The 17,130-nt window shown below is 52.7% G+C and overlaps 1 protein-coding gene across 4 annotated transcripts in view; it reads left to right on the top strand.

Moving 5' to 3' along the window:
* Window positions 1–3,373: 3,373 nt before the first annotated feature.
* The window catches only part of Upf1 (UPF1 regulator of nonsense transcripts homolog (yeast)), a 21,931-nt gene continuing 8,174 nt past the window's right edge, over window positions 3,374–17,130 (top strand). For 2 of the 4 annotated variants that reach the window (XM_006509605.4, XM_006509604.4), the window contains exons 1-8: window positions 3,374–4,019; window positions 12,432–12,571; window positions 13,373–13,462; window positions 14,620–14,787; window positions 15,157–15,337; window positions 16,086–16,247; window positions 16,698–16,815; window positions 16,956–17,054. In XM_006509605.4, the coding sequence (XP_006509668.1) occupies window positions 3,804–4,019; window positions 12,432–12,571; window positions 13,373–13,462; window positions 14,620–14,787; window positions 15,157–15,337; window positions 16,086–16,247; window positions 16,698–16,815; window positions 16,956–17,054 (1,174 nt within the window). In that variant the 5' untranslated portion in view covers window positions 3,374–3,803. The remainder of the gene's footprint in view (window positions 4,020–12,431; window positions 12,572–13,372; window positions 13,463–14,619; window positions 14,788–15,156; window positions 15,338–16,085; window positions 16,248–16,697; window positions 16,816–16,955; window positions 17,055–17,130) is intronic. The other 2 variants (NM_030680.3, NM_001122829.2) reach the window with 2 other exon arrangements.

Below are 17,130 nucleotides of genomic sequence, written 5' to 3'. Positions count from 1 at the left end.
GCCAGCTGCAGAGAATTTCTGTAACTGTGTGGCTCTGGAACACTGGGGACTTTTCAGAGGGTATACAAATGTGAAAGCCCCAAGAGGGGTGGGGTGTTGGTTAGTGATTCGTTGCAGTTTGCTATGTAGTTACGCACAAAGAAGATACACAACAAGAAGAAATTAGATATCCTGATGGCAAAGATCAAAGCTGCCTGCAAGGAACTCAATAACTCCTAATCAGCAGGAAATATTCTAAACCTATTGTGGCCCCCTTTTCAATCCCTGACTTTATTTAAAGATCTCTTTCTTCCTTTCCTCTCTGTTTTTTTTTTCTTTCTTATCTAGTTTTAGGGGATTGAAATATTGGAAGAAAGAAGAACCCACAAAGTATCTACAAGCTGGTCTCAAATTTGTTCATCTGAGATGACCTTGAAATCTTGTTTATCTCCTGAGTGCTGGGGTGGGGGAGGGGGTGGGGCCAGCTGTGCACCACCACACCCAGCTTGTGAGAAGTTGGAGACAGAACACAGGGTCCTGTGCAGTCAGATAAAGAGGTGTCCTACTCAGTTACCAGCACTGTACAATAACTGAGCTCCAAGCTGAGCCCCAGTACCAGACTTTGGGCCACTTCATTATGTATCTTTCCTGTCTTGAAGTCTGAGACCCACCAAGTGGGTTCATCTTCCCATGGCCGGAGGTTACAGACCATCAGACATGAGTCAGTATATAAACTACAGGTCTGGCCATTTTTCCTTCCTAACAAAGTCTATTATTTAAAAATAAGAGAAGGAGAAGGAGAAGGAGAAGGAGGAGAAACAGAGTGGCCCCACACTTCCTCTGTGACCTTAGTTTAACAAAGCACACATTGCTGTGACACTGGGACACTATTGAGAAATCTCAGACATGCATAGCCTGAGCACAAGCCTGTGTGTACAGGACATTCGCCACAGGAGCCCTTGACTTCAGACGATGCTAGGTGTGCCTCCTCACCCTCCAGCTTGTGTGAGGCAGGGTCTGTCTCAAAAAACAAAAACAAAATTTTTTTTGGTCTTTTTTTTGTTTGTTTGTTTTTGTTTTGTTTTCTCTGTATAGCCCTGGCTGTCCTGGAACCCACTTTGTAGACCAGGCTGGCCTCAAACTCAGAAATCTGCCTGCCTCTGCCTCCCAAGTGCTGGGATTAAAGGCATGCACCACGCCCGGCTAATTCTTTTCCACCGATTTCAGTGGGACTGAGAGCACACCATGTGCCACATGCAGGATTGGAGGACTCCTGCCTGAGAAGAGGTCTTGAGCAATTACTTGTCTTGTTTAAAGATTTAATTAATTTTTTTTGGGGGGGGGTTCTAGAGACAGGGTTTCTCTGTGTAGCCCTGGCTGTTCGGAACTCACTCTGTAGACCAGGCTGGCCTCGAACTCAGAAATCCACCTGCCTCTGCTTCCCAAGTGCTGGGATTAAAGGCGAGTGCCACCACCGCCAGGCTTAATTTTTTGAGACAATGGTTCTCTTGTTTATCCTGAATCTCACTTTTTTTTTAAAAAAAAGATTTATTTATTTATTATATGTAAGTACACTGTAGCTGTCTTCAGACACTCCAGAAGAGGGCGCCAGATCTTGTTAGGGATGGTTGTGAGCCACCATGTGGTTGCTGGGAATTGAACTCAGGACCTTCAGAAGAACAGTTGGGTGCTCTTATCTGTTGAGCCATCTCACCAGCCCCGGAATCTCACTTTTTAAACCAGGCTGGTCTCGAACTCTCAAAGATCCTACTCCAAAAAGACAACTGAAGTCTGGACTCTGGTGGTTTAATCTTATATCCTGTTGACTGACCCAAGAGGTTGATGAGATGGCTCAGTGGGTAAAGGGGCTTGTCACCAAATCCGAGTTCCATTATTAGGAGAGAACCAATACCTGTAGGTTGTCTTGTGATCCCACACATGTGCTGTGCATGTACAAGTGTGCCCACACACAACTAAATAAATGTACTAAGAATTGAAAAACAACAAAGCAACAGAGAACCTTTTATTGAGCAGTGGCTACAGGCACTACTGTCCCTCTATGGAAGGTTGCAGCGAACTGGGCTAACTAATCCTTGGCCTGATGGAACATTTACTTATCTGTTTTTGTTTGTTTCATTGTGTTTTTTAGCCAAGTTCTAATATACCTCAGGCTGGCCTCAAACTTGCTATACAACTTAGGATGACCTTGAATCCTTGCTCTGTCTCCATCTCCAGAGTCCTGGGAGACTGCGCCTCTACACTCAGCATCTGTTTTTGTGTGTTTTGAGATGATGTAATGTTGGGTGTCCTGAACTTCGCTCTGTAGACAAGGCTGGCCTCAGAGTTACAGAGATCTCCCTGCCTTCGACTCCTGAGTGCTTGGATTTTAAGGAGTGTCCTTACTGGGAGATCCACCCAAGCAGAGGCAGCCACCCTCCTGGGTTTTTCCCTCGCAATAAATCTCGTGTTAGGTTTGTTGTGTGCTGTGACTTTGTTCTATTTCTTGGCTCCCAATTGCCAGGATCTTTTGGAGCACAGCTGAAACACTTTGGGGAACCACCTCCACCCCTCCCCCTGCCCAAGCAGAGCAGATACACTTCTGTGGGGGGAATGCCTTTCCCTTCAGAGCTGCAACACTTACACTTCCTCCACTGAAGAGTGGGAAGGAAACCCAGGGAGGAGTGTTTCTCTAAGTCTCGCAGCTGGCTGTGGATGCTCATCAGTTGGTAGCTTCTGCCTAGCACACAAGAGCCCTTAGTTCCGTGGTCAACATTGCATGTACACCTGTCACCCCACCACCAGGCACTTTGAGGCAGGAGGATTCCCCCGAATTCCAAACCAACCATGGTTACAGTGTGAGACCCTCAATCAAAACCAAAACAGGCCGGAGAAATGGCTCAGAGTTGTGCACCCAGCGCTTACAAGAGGAGCTCACATCCATTCATAACTAGTTCTAGGGGACCTGACCCCTTCTCAGCGATTCCCAGGCTAGCTCGGACCAGTGCGACTTGATCGCAAGACAAAAGAAGCATTTATCTTCACAGGCTTCAGGAGTGCTCGGGGTAGCAGTGACTACCATTTGGCAGAGTCCCCGCTCCCTACTCATTTATTCAATCGATGAATACTGAGAATGGCCACGAGCCAAGTGACAGACGGGGTAACTAAGGTTCAAGGAGTGCAGGTGCGTGGTCCCCGTGCCACAGGCTCCACACCCAAAACCTTCTGGAGAGAGCCTCAATCAGCACCTAACGAACATCCAGCCCTGAAGCCCGGAGGTGAGGACGTCGCATGCGCGCATGCGCACCGCTAGGCAGCAGTTGGGGCGGGGCCAAGTTCGCGAGCCCAGGTCCTTTAGGCGGTTGAAGGCCCGCCTCTTCGCGCAGGCGCACGGCGAGTTCCGCCCTCCCGCTTAGCTCCCAGTGCTCCGGTGCGGTTGGCTACTTTCCGGGAGGAACGCGCGCGCCTGCGCCGGCGTCGGACTCGCGCACGCGCATCTGTGCCGGCGTCCGGCTCGCGCACGCGCACCGCAGCGGTGGCGGCGACGGCGGTTCCTGTCCAGGGGTCTGAGAGCGGCGGTCGGCTTTGAGGCGAGCAGCGTTACGGAGGGGCGCGGCGGCGGCGGCGGCGGCGGCGGCGGCGGCGGCGGCGGCGGCAACTCAGAGCTCAGAACCGGCGGCCCGGCTCTGCTTTCGGAGGCCGACTCGGAGCCCGCCCGGCTCTCAGGGCGGCGGCAGCGGCTACTCCGGATTACGGCCTAGGCCTAGCCGAAGCCTCGGGCTCGAGTGCGGTGAGGCGCCCGCTGAAGGCGCGGCCCGGGCGGCAGGATGAGTGTGGAGGCGTACGGCCCCAGCTCGCAAACACTCACCTTCTTGGACACTGAGGAGGCCGAGCTGCTCGGCGCCGACACCCAGGGCTCCGAGTTCGAATTCACCGACTTCACCCTTCCCAGCCAGACGCAGACGCCCCCCGGCGGCCCCGGCGGCGCGGGAGGCCCGGGCGGAGCGGGCGCAGGCGGCGCGGCCGGCCAGCTCGACGCACAAGTGAGTTGAGCGGCGCATGGCGGCGCCGGAAGCCGGGCGGGCGCGGGAGCTGCGGCGCTAGATCCCAGTTAACCAGCCTTGGGCCCCTGTGAACCTGAGCCAGGTCCCAGTTAGACGGCGCTGGTCCGAGCTACCGGCTTCAGGTCCAGTTAACAAGCCTGGGTAACTGCTTCCTGCTCTGGCTCCTTAAACATTAAGTCCCTATTGGCCAGCTCCAGTTACCCACCCTGGATTCTTGTTTAAACTGCCCAGGTACCCGCCACCTGCCCTAGGTCTCTGGTACCTTATTACCAGATCTGGTTCCCGTTACTTGCCCTTTTCCCAGATCTCTGCTTCCACCCTATTCCAACTACCTCTTCCAGGTCTACCTGCCACAGTCATTGCCACCTGACTCAGGTTCCTGCTACCTGCCCTAGTCCTTGCTGCTCTGGCCCACCCAGCTACCTACCATCTTCTCTGATTCCCAGCCTCTTGTCCCAGCTACTTGCCACCTGTCCTTTTTTCCTCCACCCTGCTAGGCTGGGCAGTGACCTGCATTAGTGTCCCTCCTGTAGCGCAGGATCTGCTCGGCTCAAGGCTTAAGCCAGAGCTTCCCTCACTCCCCTCCTAGGTATGTCTAAGGTGACCTGTCCACAGTTGCTATCCTCTGGACGGACCCACATTGCCCTCCAGGGTCACCTGTTTGGCTAGTCCAACCACCCCATCTCACCCTTTTGCCACTTCATCCACCACCCCCTCCAGCCAGGGTTCAAGTTCAAGTTTGGGTTAGGGGTTCCCTGGAGCAGAGCCAGGGTTTTGTCGCCTCAAGTGGAAATAGCCCACTTTGTGGATGGAGAGGTGACTGCCGGTTTGTTTTTCCTTCTGGGTTGCCTGTTGCTGAAACCGGTGTTATGTAACTCCTAGGCTCTGCTTGGAAAAGTTGGGTTTGAATTTTGTTCCTTACCCACAATGGGTACCACATGGGTGACTGTGCCTTGGGGAGGGGCTTTTGTTTTGAATGATAGGCTGCCGATGTAGGCATTTCAGGTTGGGCCAGGGCCAGGCCCCCTCTGCCTCCCCATCAAATGCTCTCCCTCTCTATGGCTGGCTTGGTGTCAGGCACCTCTTGGCTTTGTTTTCCTGTATTCTCTCGGGGAGGGGGGGGAGCTGCAGGCTAGAGCCACAGGTGTTCTTGTAGTCCATCTGTACTTAGGGCTAGGGAGCCACCACCAGTCTTCAGCAGTGATCTCAGACCGCATTCTGGGAGGGCCTTCAAGCTGGCTGGTTGAGTCATGCCTGTGGGTAGACCACCCACTTGGGCTCATTTTCAGCCCGAATAGAAGGAGAGGGCTGACTCAGCTCCTGTTGCGATGCGGATCAGGTGTGCCAGCTTGTTGTTTCTAGCTGTTTACCTTTAGTGTAAGGAGGTGGGGAGAGGGCAGATTGCCTGGAGGAGTGAGGTGGCCCTGCAAGCTAGTCCTCCTGTTAGTCTCCCCACTGGGTAGACCTTCCTTGTTTCCTTTGGGCCTCATGGACCTGGAGAAGGGCTGTGATGGCGCAGTTGGGGAGACGAGTGGAAGTGGCCTGCTTCATCTCAAGGTCTTTTAGCTCTAGCTAATGTGCAGAGCAGACTCAGGCTGTGCGTGTGCTCACATGGGTGTGCCCTGCTCCGCCAGTTGAAATCATAGATTGAGCCATGAGCTGCCACCCACCTGTGGCCTCTCATCACAAGGAAGGGAGGGAGCGCCTTCAATCCTGTATTCGGAGGACCTGCATCTGTGGGGAGAAAGTGAACAGAATTGGAAAGTGGAGAGAAACTCCTTCCTTGCATACCCAGGGCCCTCTGCCACCAAGAAACATTGATTTTCCTTATTTGTCCTTTGAGGTAAATGGGTCACACAGCCTTTGTTCAGGGGGTCCAAGGAGGCTGGACCCCCCACCCAGTAGGTTGAGCTCCTCCTGTTGGCCAATGGAGGTCCTCTCCCAGCTTTATTGAAGCAGGGTCATGGAGCTTGCATTTATCCCTGGAAAGCTGGCAGCACAGTGGCCTTTTGGGCCAACATCATTAATACCAAGTAATATCCTAGCATCCCGAGTCCCTGCACCCTCAGCTTCTCTTCAGCCACCAATAGTCCTGTGGCCTCTGTGGATATAAATGTCCCAGGCCCTTCCTGTGCTGGATAGATAGCATAGTATACTTGTCCTGTGTCTGTTGTGTTTGTGGCTCACTACTTTGAAGTGCAGACCAAACTCGGGGCCCTGTTATTGTTGGGCAGACACTCTGTAGGCTCTGCCTACCTCCTCACTTGCTGTCATGACCTGAGTGCCCCTTGCTGGCATGTGTTGGTGTTTTCTTTTTGCGACGGAGTGACTGCACAGCACAGACCCGGAAGGTGCTTGTGGGAGAAGTTTGTAGGGGAAGCTTGTTCTGGAGTCTTGTGTGGCTCTGGATGCTGACTGGGTAGAGATTTGACCCTGAAGTCTAGATGTTATCTCAATATCAGAGAACCCCCATTTTCTGTGCGAAAGGCCCCACTATTCATTAGAACCCTGAAGGTCCAGGTAGAGTGTCCCTGAGATATGACAGGCTGTTTTTTTCCCAGTTTTTGACTCTCAGATTCCTATTTCCTTGGAGTACTGAAAGGTGACTTTAGTTGTCATTTGCATACAGGCTTGTGGGAGAAACCCCCCCTGTTCTTCTCTCCTGAGCACTGCTCTCACCTTTCTTTTTGACAGTGAAATCAACGGGGACAGGACCCACTACTGGAGATGAAACAGTAGGGCTTTACTGTAGGTGCTGTCAGGACAAGGACTAGCGAAGAGGGAACTGTAGTGGTGGTGGTGGGGCTATGGGACTGGGTTGCCCTTGTGATGTGATGGAGACCCGTGGCAGTCTCCACTGTCACATGCTTAGCACATAGGACTTCTGCCATCAGTGAAATAGTAAAAATCCGAATGCTAGAAAACAGATGCCACTGTGTGCCCTTACTGGAGACTAAAGATTGTAATGGCTTTGGGTACCAACTAGGACTCTGATATGCTACTGTGCTCCAGTACCTATCACCTCCTGGTCTTTCTTCACAGCGACCTATCATCCTCTCCAGCTTCACTCTCCACACGTGGCTCCTTAGCCTGGTGGGCCACACCATACCTGCTACGGTTCAGCTTCCTGCATGGTCCCACTGTGGGTGTGTGGAGACCTGCCCTCGATCAAAATGCTAAGGCTCTGAGAGCAGTACTGTGGGAAAAAGTGAGCAAACCAAAAGAGACTCTCCTTGCCTCTGTGAGCCCTCCTCACTCCTGGGAACAGCTGTTGTAAAGTGAGATAATAGTTACGAACTTTTACAGAGTCCAGCAGCCACTGTGGCTCTCCTTTGGTGCAGTTCCTGGGCAGCACCTGCTCCAGTGGTCACAGGTGAGACCAGTGGCAGCCCTGAGGCCCTCACTTTGCTCATGGCTGGGACTGGCTCCACCTCTGCACCCTCAGGTGTTTCTCTGCCCCACATGACCTCTTGGCAGCCTATGGCCTGGCTTCTATTCTCAGCCCCACAGCACCTTCTTTTCCCTCTTGTATGGTGGACTGGTGGAGGAAGACCTGACCAGTGCTCATGGTGCCCACTCTGAGAAGCTGAGGAAGGTGGCACTCAGGTCATCCTGGAAGCCTTTGGGGGCACTAGCCTCTGAGTTGGGTGAGAGCATGGCTTGGATGTGCCTGGGGCTGCGGGCACTGTGATCTGCCCTGGACAGAAGGGCCTTAGGCAAGGCTGAGAGGAGAACTGACAGAGGGTGGCACTGTGTGACTAGGGTGAAGCAGTGATGTGAGAAGACCTCTGGCCATGTGTAAGCTGCCTGTGAAAGGAGCCCTCTCTTTAGTGGCTGCTGAGCCCCACCTGCCCTTCTGGGCTAGTGAGAGAAGAGGCCCCTAGAGCCACAGGTGCCAGATTGGTGGCCCACAGCTTCAACAGTTTGGTGGTCACCGAGGTGGGATGTTCTCATGGTTTGGGACAGTCGGTCTGTTCCATCTCTGCACAGCCTTGTCCTGGTGGGAAGCAAGCCTGCAGCACTGCTGCTACCTCAGGATGCAAGGGTGCCACCCTGTGAGGGTGTGGTTCCCCAGTCTGTGTGTCCCTGCCCATGGAGTTAGCTGTGCACTCAGGTCATCTGTACTTGCCACTCTCTGCTACCTGTGTGGTCCCATCCTGTGTGCCTGTCGGACAAGGGGTGAGCTCATACCACACAGAGCAAAGGTCAAAGGCCACAGGATGGAGAAAGGAGGGCTTCTTGCTGAACTGTCATCTCTTTGTAAGTCAAAATGGCTACAACTCAGCTTGAGTCCTAATAAAGGTTAAGGAAGTTCCGAACCACACTGGTCAGGAGCAGACCCAGCACTTACTAAGGTCTGTTCTCCTGAGGCTGGAAAGGCCAGCTTAAGGTATGTGGAAGTTCATTGGTTGGGGGTAGGGGATACCCCATTTCTTTGTAGCCAGTTACCCTAGGCTACACAGTTCCCACTCATCTCTTGCTTAGGGCCTAGAAGGACAAAAGATGACTCACTTTGCATCTCAGCATTTGTGTTTTGGAGGGCAGACATGGATTTGGCTAAGACTCTTGGGGCCTCCTGGAGAGCAGGCTCTCTTCAGGGGTGGGGCTCCTTACAAGGAGCAAGCCAAAAATCGGCCCTTGGGGCCAGATACCAATCCAATGCTGCCCTGGCAGGTGCTGTACACCTGGAGAATCATTTAGCCAACCTAGCTGAGGGTGAGGGCAGCATGTGCCAAGCAAGGTCCTAGAGGGCCAGCTGGCAGACTAAAGAGGTGTGGTGCCTGTGAACCTTGGAGTATGCCTCTGGTCTGAGGTCATAGCAGCTCACAATGGGGACTTAGTTTTTATAAGTTTCTTCTGGAAGCTCTGTCACAGGGTCTGAATTCTGTGTCTCTTGTAGGAATTAGAATTAGTCTTCAGGCAGGCAACCATTTTAGCCGTGATTCACTCGAGAACTTTAGGGTGTGCCTAAATGTTACTGTGTTAGAGCAGACTTTCTCCTGAGTGGGGCCTGAGAGACCCAGCCTTGGCCCTTGAATTGGGACAGTGACCTGACAGCCTGCCTTTCAGTCTGGTGAGATGGAAACTGGACTTCCCCAAGGGACAAGAATTTGCAGCCCTGTGCTGACTAAGGCAATAGTGTCTTACTGTGTTACCTGCTGTGGGCTCTGGCCCTGTTGTGTGTAAGGTGCTGTCCCTTCGTCTTAGTTCATCTTGTTGCCGTCTAGAACCAGATGTGTCTCTGAGAACCTTAAGGTGCTTGCTCTTTAACAGTCACAAAATGTAGTAGAGGAGGCCCAGCTGTGATTGGTGACATAGCCAGTTCAGCTTGGCCTTTGTGGGGTGCTGGAGAATCCTGTATTTGTCTCTCAGGGTGACGAGGGTATCCTGTCCCTTAGCTTGCATGGTGGATGTGAGCCCAGTGGATCTCAGTGTTCTGGTGGTACCAGCCCCACACCTGACTGGTTGCACATGCAGAAAGCTTCCTCTCTTCATTTTTAATTTTATTTTTGAGACAGGATCTCCTGGCTAACCTGAAACTCTGTGTAGTCAGGCTGGGCTTGGACTCTCAGAGATCTGCTTCTCTCTGACTCCTACACCACTATAGTTGGTCCAGAAAGGCTGTTTCTTTTTTGTTGTTGTTGTTTATTCTTTTTCTTTTTGTTTTTGAGACAGGGTTTCTCTGTGTAGCCCTGGCTGTCCTGGAGCTCACTTTGTAGACCAGGCTGGCCTCGAACTCAGAAATCCGCCTGCCTCTGCCTCGCAAGTGCTGGGATTAAAGGCGTGTGCCACTACGCCCGGCTTGAAAGGCTGTTTCTTGACCTGGCTTGGTGGCTGGTTTACAGCTCAGCAGGATGTGCCCTCCCAGAATTCTCAGGGCTCCATCCCAGCTCCACTGGAACAAATAAGAACTGCCTCCTACACCTGGTGACTTTCTCCAGCAGTCAGGAGACGGCTTTCCTAAAGGACTTGGTAGGGACACTCAAGGCTTTGTGGGATAAGAAGCTGACACCACTGAGGTGCTTCCCTCCTTCCTTGTCCTGCTCTGTTCACAGACCAGGCACCACATAGGGTGGGGAGTGGGCTCCCAGACATGTAGGAACGGGGCCAGAGTAGCCAACAGCACCTGAGCAGGTATCAGCTTCACCAGTCACTAGGATGGTGGCTCAGGACAATCGTGGGATTCCACCTCAGCCCCACATGTTCATGGCAGAAACAGGCAGAAACTGGAGCTCTTGTGCCCCTGTGGAGAGTGGAAAATGGTGTGGCCTGAGGAGAAGTGATGGCTCTCCTAAGAGCGGCAGGTGTGCTGTGTGGGCAGGAGGATTAAGAGGCTGCCAGTCTCTTGGCCCTACTTCTTTTCAGGCCTGTGAGACCAACAGAGCCATCAAGGAAGACCTGCCCCATTAGCGCTCAGGTCCCAGGCAGGCTCTGAGCTCTTGCTGGCATCTTCCATGTGTCATCCCATGCACCCCACAGAGTGCTGAGGTGGGAGCTCCTGCCATAGAGTGCTAGCAAACCTGACATCTGCCTGTGCTTCTGCATGTGCGGCTGGCCTCCTGGAGGCTGATATGGCACTGGGACGCTCTGCACTTTCCCAACTTTGCTAGTGCCTGGAGCTCAGAGGCAGATAGATGGTGGTGAACCTTAGGAAGGGTCCATCTAGCAAGGCTGGGGTTTTGAGTAAGATGAGAGTCCAAAGCTACTGACCCATAGGACTTGGCTCAGGGAGGTGAGCCAGTCAAGGTCTGTAATAATCCTACTTATAGACACTCCCTAGTATCATCACACACAGACAAAGTTGTGTGTGGCTCTGAAAAAGGGCTTCTTCTTTTCCTTTTTTGGGAGGGTGGGGGTTTGGTTTTTGGTTTTTTGAGACAGGGTTTCTCTTTGTAGCCCTGGCTGTCCTGGAACTTACTCTGTAGACCAGGCTGGCCTAGAACTCAGAAATCCACCTGCCTCTGCCTCCCAAGTGCTGGGATTAAAGGCATGTGCCACCACTGCCCTGCTGAGAAAGGTTTCTTTAGTGGCCATGTGGGACAGGCATTTCTCAGTGAGAAATAATGTCGCCTACATGCTCACTTAGAGGCATCCAGCCCAGCGTGGAACTCTTCATAATCCTCTGCCTCCAATACCTGCCTTGCTCTGTATCTTTCGTCAAAGTTTTAAAGAGATCCTTTGCGTCGGGTGGTGGTGGCGCACGCCTTTAATCCCAGCACTTGCGAGGCAGAGGCAGGCGGATTTCTGAGTTCGAGGCCAGCCTGGTCTACAAAGTGAGTTCCAGGACAGCCAGGGCTATACAGAGAAACCCTGTCTCGGAAAACAAACAAACAAAAAAAGAGATCCTTTGCAATGATTAAATGGTGTGGTCCAGAAATTGAGGCCAGGGCTAGAGAGAGCACTGGTAAAACTCCTGCCTGGTACATATGAGGCCCAGGCTTTGTCTCTAGTGCTGAGGAAGATGAATGCAGAAGTTATGTTGCATCTTCCTTGTCTAAAAGCTTTTAGATCGCAGAGCACACTCCCCTTTGCCTGTCTCTAAAATCAGTACAGACCCCGGATGATTGCAGCCAGGCTGAGTCCCCATGTGTCCCAGTCATAGGGTGTATTTTGGTAGTGTTGGGAATTGACCCAGGGATCCTAGCCTTTCTTGGGCACCATGTTTAGGGTATGAGAAATGACTGGTGATTGTCTGCATGCAGCTTGGAAGGCTCATATCTATACTGGGAAGTGGCTGAAGGTTGAGGCTGGGGGCTGAACAGCATGACTGATAACCATAGTGAGAGCTCACCATGGTTGATCAGGAGGTGTCTGCTCCTATCTCTTATCTTGAGTCCTGGTACTTGCTACTTCTAGGCTCCTGAAGAACCCGGTGGCTAAGTGTTGGGGGGATGCTGACTTAGTGCTCTGGAGCTGAAGTTCCTGGGGTGATGGTGGAGCTGTGCCCCCTCAGGCTAGTCAGGTCTCTGTGGTGGGACTTCAGTGCAGACATCCTATGCTGTGACTTTGAGGAACTTCGTGGCTATATGTTCCTCACCATAAGGCACAACCTGGGCATGGAAGGCAATAGCTGCCTGGTTTCTACCTCAGCCTGCACAGCCTCCATGATAGTAGGACACAGGCATATGTCATTGTGTTACATAGTGATCCCTACAGTGGTATGACAGGTTTCAAGCAATCATCTTGTTCTGTGCACTTAGGCTGTGGGGACAGTTGTGGCTTGGCTGAGAGCCCCATGGCCATACTGAGTGGCCCCTTGTTGCCAGCCAGCATTGACTCTTTAATCCTTTTGCTCAGTAGAGGAGCACGGGATTCAGTAGCATAGACCTCAGGAGTGGGGCCTCTGGGTGCCCTTGGTGGCCTGCACTGGTGATACTGTGTTCTCTCTAGGTTGGACCAGAGGGCATCTTGCAAAATGGGGCTGTGGATGACAGTGTGGCCAAGACCAGCCAGCTGCTAGCTGAGCTGAACTTCGAGGAAGATGAAGAGGACACATACTACACTAAGGACCTCCCAGTCCACGCCTGCAGGTATGCTGCAGGGCTCCAGGACCAAGAGGTGGCCTGCTTCAGAGTACCGGTTCCTTGTTCAGAACCCAGAGCACAGTACCTAACACCCCAGATTCATAGGGTTCTGTGGGTCCCCTGCCATAGCCACTCAGCAAGGACCCTGAAGAGCCAAGGCAGGGCATGGATCCTGACTAAATCAGCTCCATCAGGGCCACATGAGGGCATTGGAGGCTTAAAGAGTTGGAATGTCCTTGTTGTGGAATACCCAGCTCAGCTAACTTCACACCCACCCACCCACACACACACCCAGCAAGGCCAGAGCTTGTCTTTACTAGGGTTTTGTAGCCATCTGCCGCCCTCTACAGGGCTGTTTTGGCCTCTCCTCTCCACACCTATTGCTTTCCGTTATAATGGCTCTCTCCTGGTTGACAAGTGTTTTCGAGGATAAAACCAGAGCTACAGGCAGGCTGATCTGGGAGCCCTAGTCGTCCTTTCCACCAGGAATAGACGAGAGAGCCCAGTGAGAGCGTTTTCTGGTTTGACACCTCATGGCCCCAGCCTGCCGGTGCACAACAGAGCTATGGAGACCCAGTGATTCAGGGGCCTCCCTTAGCCTGGGTTGGGCCTGAGCATTCTCTGGTTGCACAGTACCTGCCTTCTGGAGTCAGGTGCTCCCACAACCTTGTTAGAAACTTGCAGGCTGAAGGGAAGGGGCCAGGATTGCCTTGGGCCTGTGCCACTCAGGCATCTGTGTTGCCCTCACACTAACCAAACCTGAAAGCTGCAGGCCAGTACTGACTGTTGATGTTTGGGCTTTTCCAGTTACTGTGGAATCCATGATCCTGCCTGCGTGGTTTACTGTAATACCAGCAAGAAGTGGTTCTGCAATGGCCGAGGAAATACTTCTGGCAGGTAGCTGACAGCCATGCATGTGTGTTTAATCAGCAACACTAGGGCTGCTGTGAGTTACGGTGTTGTTGGAGCAAAGCTGGAATGAGATGGTGCTGGTGAACCTGGGCTCCCCCTTTGACTGGTGTAACTTGAAACAGATGGTGGCGTGTGAACGCTTCGACATGTTTATCCTTGATTGATTCTCTGCCTCGCTCATTATGTGAGGAGTTTGGCTTAATTCTGTTCTCAGGCTGTGCCTGCCTCTCATGAAATGAGGCTGGCATGGCCTGCCTGTCCTTGTTCCTGGGAGGTTGAGGGCATCCAGCTGAGCCAGTTGACTTGATTGTCTCTGGAACCAATGGTTCAAGATCCTAAGTCATTAGGAACAACTAGACTCATCCCTATATCATGCTGGCTCTCCATGCAAGTGTCAGTAAACACTGTTGGAGAGAAACAACTGAGCCAGGTGTGCCTGTTTCCCACTGCCACCAGGGGTGTGGCTTGTTTCTGAGGACATTCTGTAAAAAGAATGCCACAGAAGGTTGTAGGTACCAGGTCTACAGTGAGGCAGGGATTATCATCTTTAAAAGATCTTAAAGTCACTTTCAGGGACCAAGACATCCCATTCTCAGAAGGAGGAGTAAGACCTACAAAGCTAAGAATGGCTGGATGGTCACTACAGTGGGGGTTTCATGGGATCATACAGAAAGACAACTAAGACAGTCAGGAAGAACTGGCAGAGCCTGTGGGCCCTGAGGTGGCCAGCCAATGTGGGCCACTATTGGGGTAGGCCATGTCCTCATATGTGACGGGGAAGGGATGGGAGCTATGGTCCTTAGGGCAGCTCCTTGCTATAGAGACCAGGAGGTGACCTGTTTGTTTAAATAGGCATGGAAAAAGAGGACCTGGAAGGAGCCATTTTTGCTGAGCATGGCTGCCAGAGGTTAAGTTAGCACCATGTGCTGGGGCTAGAGAAAGAGGAAATGGAGGGGTTGTGTGAGTCAGTGAACAAGCGAGCGGGGCTGAGGCTCCCTGGGCACCTGTGCCCCTGAGGTGTGACCATCTGGCCTGTGCTGACAGACCATGAGCAGTACTGGACATTTTGCATGGGGTAGCCGACCTGGAGGTGCCGAGAAGCCAAGCTTGGGGTGTTAACTGCGATGGTTTCCTGGTCTCAGCCACATTGTGAATCACCTCGTGAGGGCAAAATGCAAGGAAGTGACGCTGCACAAGGACGGGCCTCTGGGCGAGACCGTGCTGGAGTGCTACAACTGTGGCTGCCGCAACGTCTTCCTGCTGGGCTTCATCCCTGCGAAGGCCGACTCTGTGGTGGTGCTGTTGTGCAGGTGAGCTGCCTGCAGCAGGGCTGGGCTGGAGAGGACAGTGTCTGCTGGGACCAAGTTCTGTGTGTATTCTGGTCAAATTAGAAAATGAAGTCTGGCCTGATGTGGTAGTGTACACTTTTAACTTCAGCCCTGGGGAGGCAAAGGCAGAAGTTTCTCTGAGTTCAAGGCCAGCCTGGTCTACAAAGAGAGGCCAAGGCCAGCCAGGGCTACCCAGTTAGAACCTGTCTGAAAAACTGAAAGAAGGAAAGTGACAGGTCTGCTGTGAACTGAGGCCAGAGCTGGGCGTGCAGATGCTGCTGCTGCCTTCTGGCTAGTTTGAGGCCTCCTGGGCCAGGTCCCAACCCTCTCTCCTGCCCCACACCTGCACAGGCAGCCCTGTGCCAGCCAGAGCAGCCTGAAGGACATCAACTGGGACAGCTCACAGTGGCAGCCCCTAATCCAGGACCGGTGCTTTCTGTCATGGCTGGTCAAGATTCCCTCTGAGCAGGAGCAGCTGCGAGCACGGCAGATCACGGCACAGCAGATCAACAAGCTGGAAGAGCTCTGGAAGGTGAGCCACTCATAGACAAAAGAAAAGTAACGTGGCAAGCCTCACACTGGGCAGGAGATATTGGGGGTGGGGGTGGGGACATGACCTAGGGCTCTGCAGGGGACATAGTGGATGGTCTGAGTAATTGGGTTAGGCTGTTATGAGATTCCTACTCCAAGGAGCACCTGTCCTTATCCCTAATGACAAGTCAGGGTTCCAGATTAGGTTGGAGTTCTGTTCTGGCTAGCTTTAGACTCTGACCTTGTTTTCCAAATGTGACTAGGGGTGTCAGTTGAGCACCCTCTAACCAGGAATCCCAAGTAGTATTGGATAGAAACCTTCTAAGCTTGTCCAGCTTAGTCTCTTTGCACTTGGGTGGTCAAGTTCCAGTTACCTCAGTATGCCCAGGTTCTCTGCTCTCTGTCTCAGTGAGGCTCACAGAGGGCAGTTGGTCCCAGAGGAGGTATGTTGCTACAGGATATGAGAGAGGGACTTGGCTCACTGGGAGAATCATGAGACTCTGACAGCCGAATCTGGGGCTCCAGATGGGCCTGAGTATTGTGCTGGGCTGTGGGGGTGCTGTTGCCAGGTTTATTGGGGTTAGAATGGTGTTGAGTATGCCAGGGCCATCAGAACAGTAGGCTCAGCGCAGGCCCCGGCACAGTGGCCACTCTCCACCTACGAGGGTTTGTGCTGAGAGGCCTTGGCTTGCTTCTGAGCTCTTGATCACTGGCTGCCAGGACGAACACAGCACTATTCTTGGCCATAGGAAAATCCTTCAGCCACTCTGGAGGACCTGGAGAAGCCAGGCGTAGACGAGGAGCCACAGCACGTGCTCCTGCGTTACGAGGATGCTTACCAGTACCAGAACATCTTCGGGCCACTGGTCAAGCTGGAGGCTGACTATGACAAGAAGTTGAAGGAGTCACAGGTGATGTGGCACAACAGACCGGGCCTCTAGCAAAACATCTCCCGAGTCAGGGACTCTTCCTGGCCTTGAGCCTGGATGAAACCAGGCATGCAGATGAGAAAACCCTTGTGTCTGGTTCACAGCTTTGTCTGCAGCTCCAAGAACATTTCTGGGATATGGGACCCATGCCACCAATTCCCCAAAGTGCCTTCCCTCCCTACAGAGCCTGGCGTGTGGGGTCTCCTGAGGCTCTCTACAAAGCTTGCTGCTGGGACTGGCTTAGGCAGTGGGTGTTGGGGGGTCCTGGTTGCTTCTTTCCCAGATGCTGGAGTTCCTGGCCGTGGATGCTGTGCTCTGCACCCCAAAGGCAGCACAGCACAGACATGGCCTTCCTAGAGGCTCTGACCTTTGGGAAGCCCAGCCCGTGAATGAGTGTGGGGCTAACCCGGCCCATGTTTCTCATGTGTTCAGACTCAAGATAACATCACGGTCAGGTGGGACCTGGGCCTTAACAAGAAGAGAATCGCCTTCTTCACTTTGCCCAAGACTGACTCTGGTAATGAGGATTTAGTCATAATTTGGTTAAGAGGTGATTTTAAGTTTTAAAATATTTGTGACTATAAGTAGAATAAAATTCCTAGTCCCCCATATCATGTCCCTTATGTGAACTCTGCATGGTGGAGGCCACGCCCTCTTGAAAGTGCTAACTCTGCTACTCCTTCCTGCAAGACATGCGGCTCATGCAGGGTGATGAGATCTGTCTGCGGTACAAAGGGGATCTGGCGCCCCTGTGGAAGGGGATTGGCCACGTCATCAAGGTTCCTGATAGTATCCTTTGTCATATCTGCTAGGAGGATGGGTTCTGTAACAGGACCCCTGGCTGTCCCCAGGGCTCTAATATGTA

Source organism: Mus musculus, chromosome 8 (assembly GCF_000001635.26).
Source record: "Mus musculus strain C57BL/6J chromosome 8, GRCm38.p6 C57BL/6J".
Classification (NCBI taxonomy): domain Eukaryota; kingdom Metazoa; phylum Chordata; class Mammalia; order Rodentia; family Muridae; genus Mus; species Mus musculus.
This window is presented reverse-complemented; position numbering and strand designations above follow the sequence as displayed.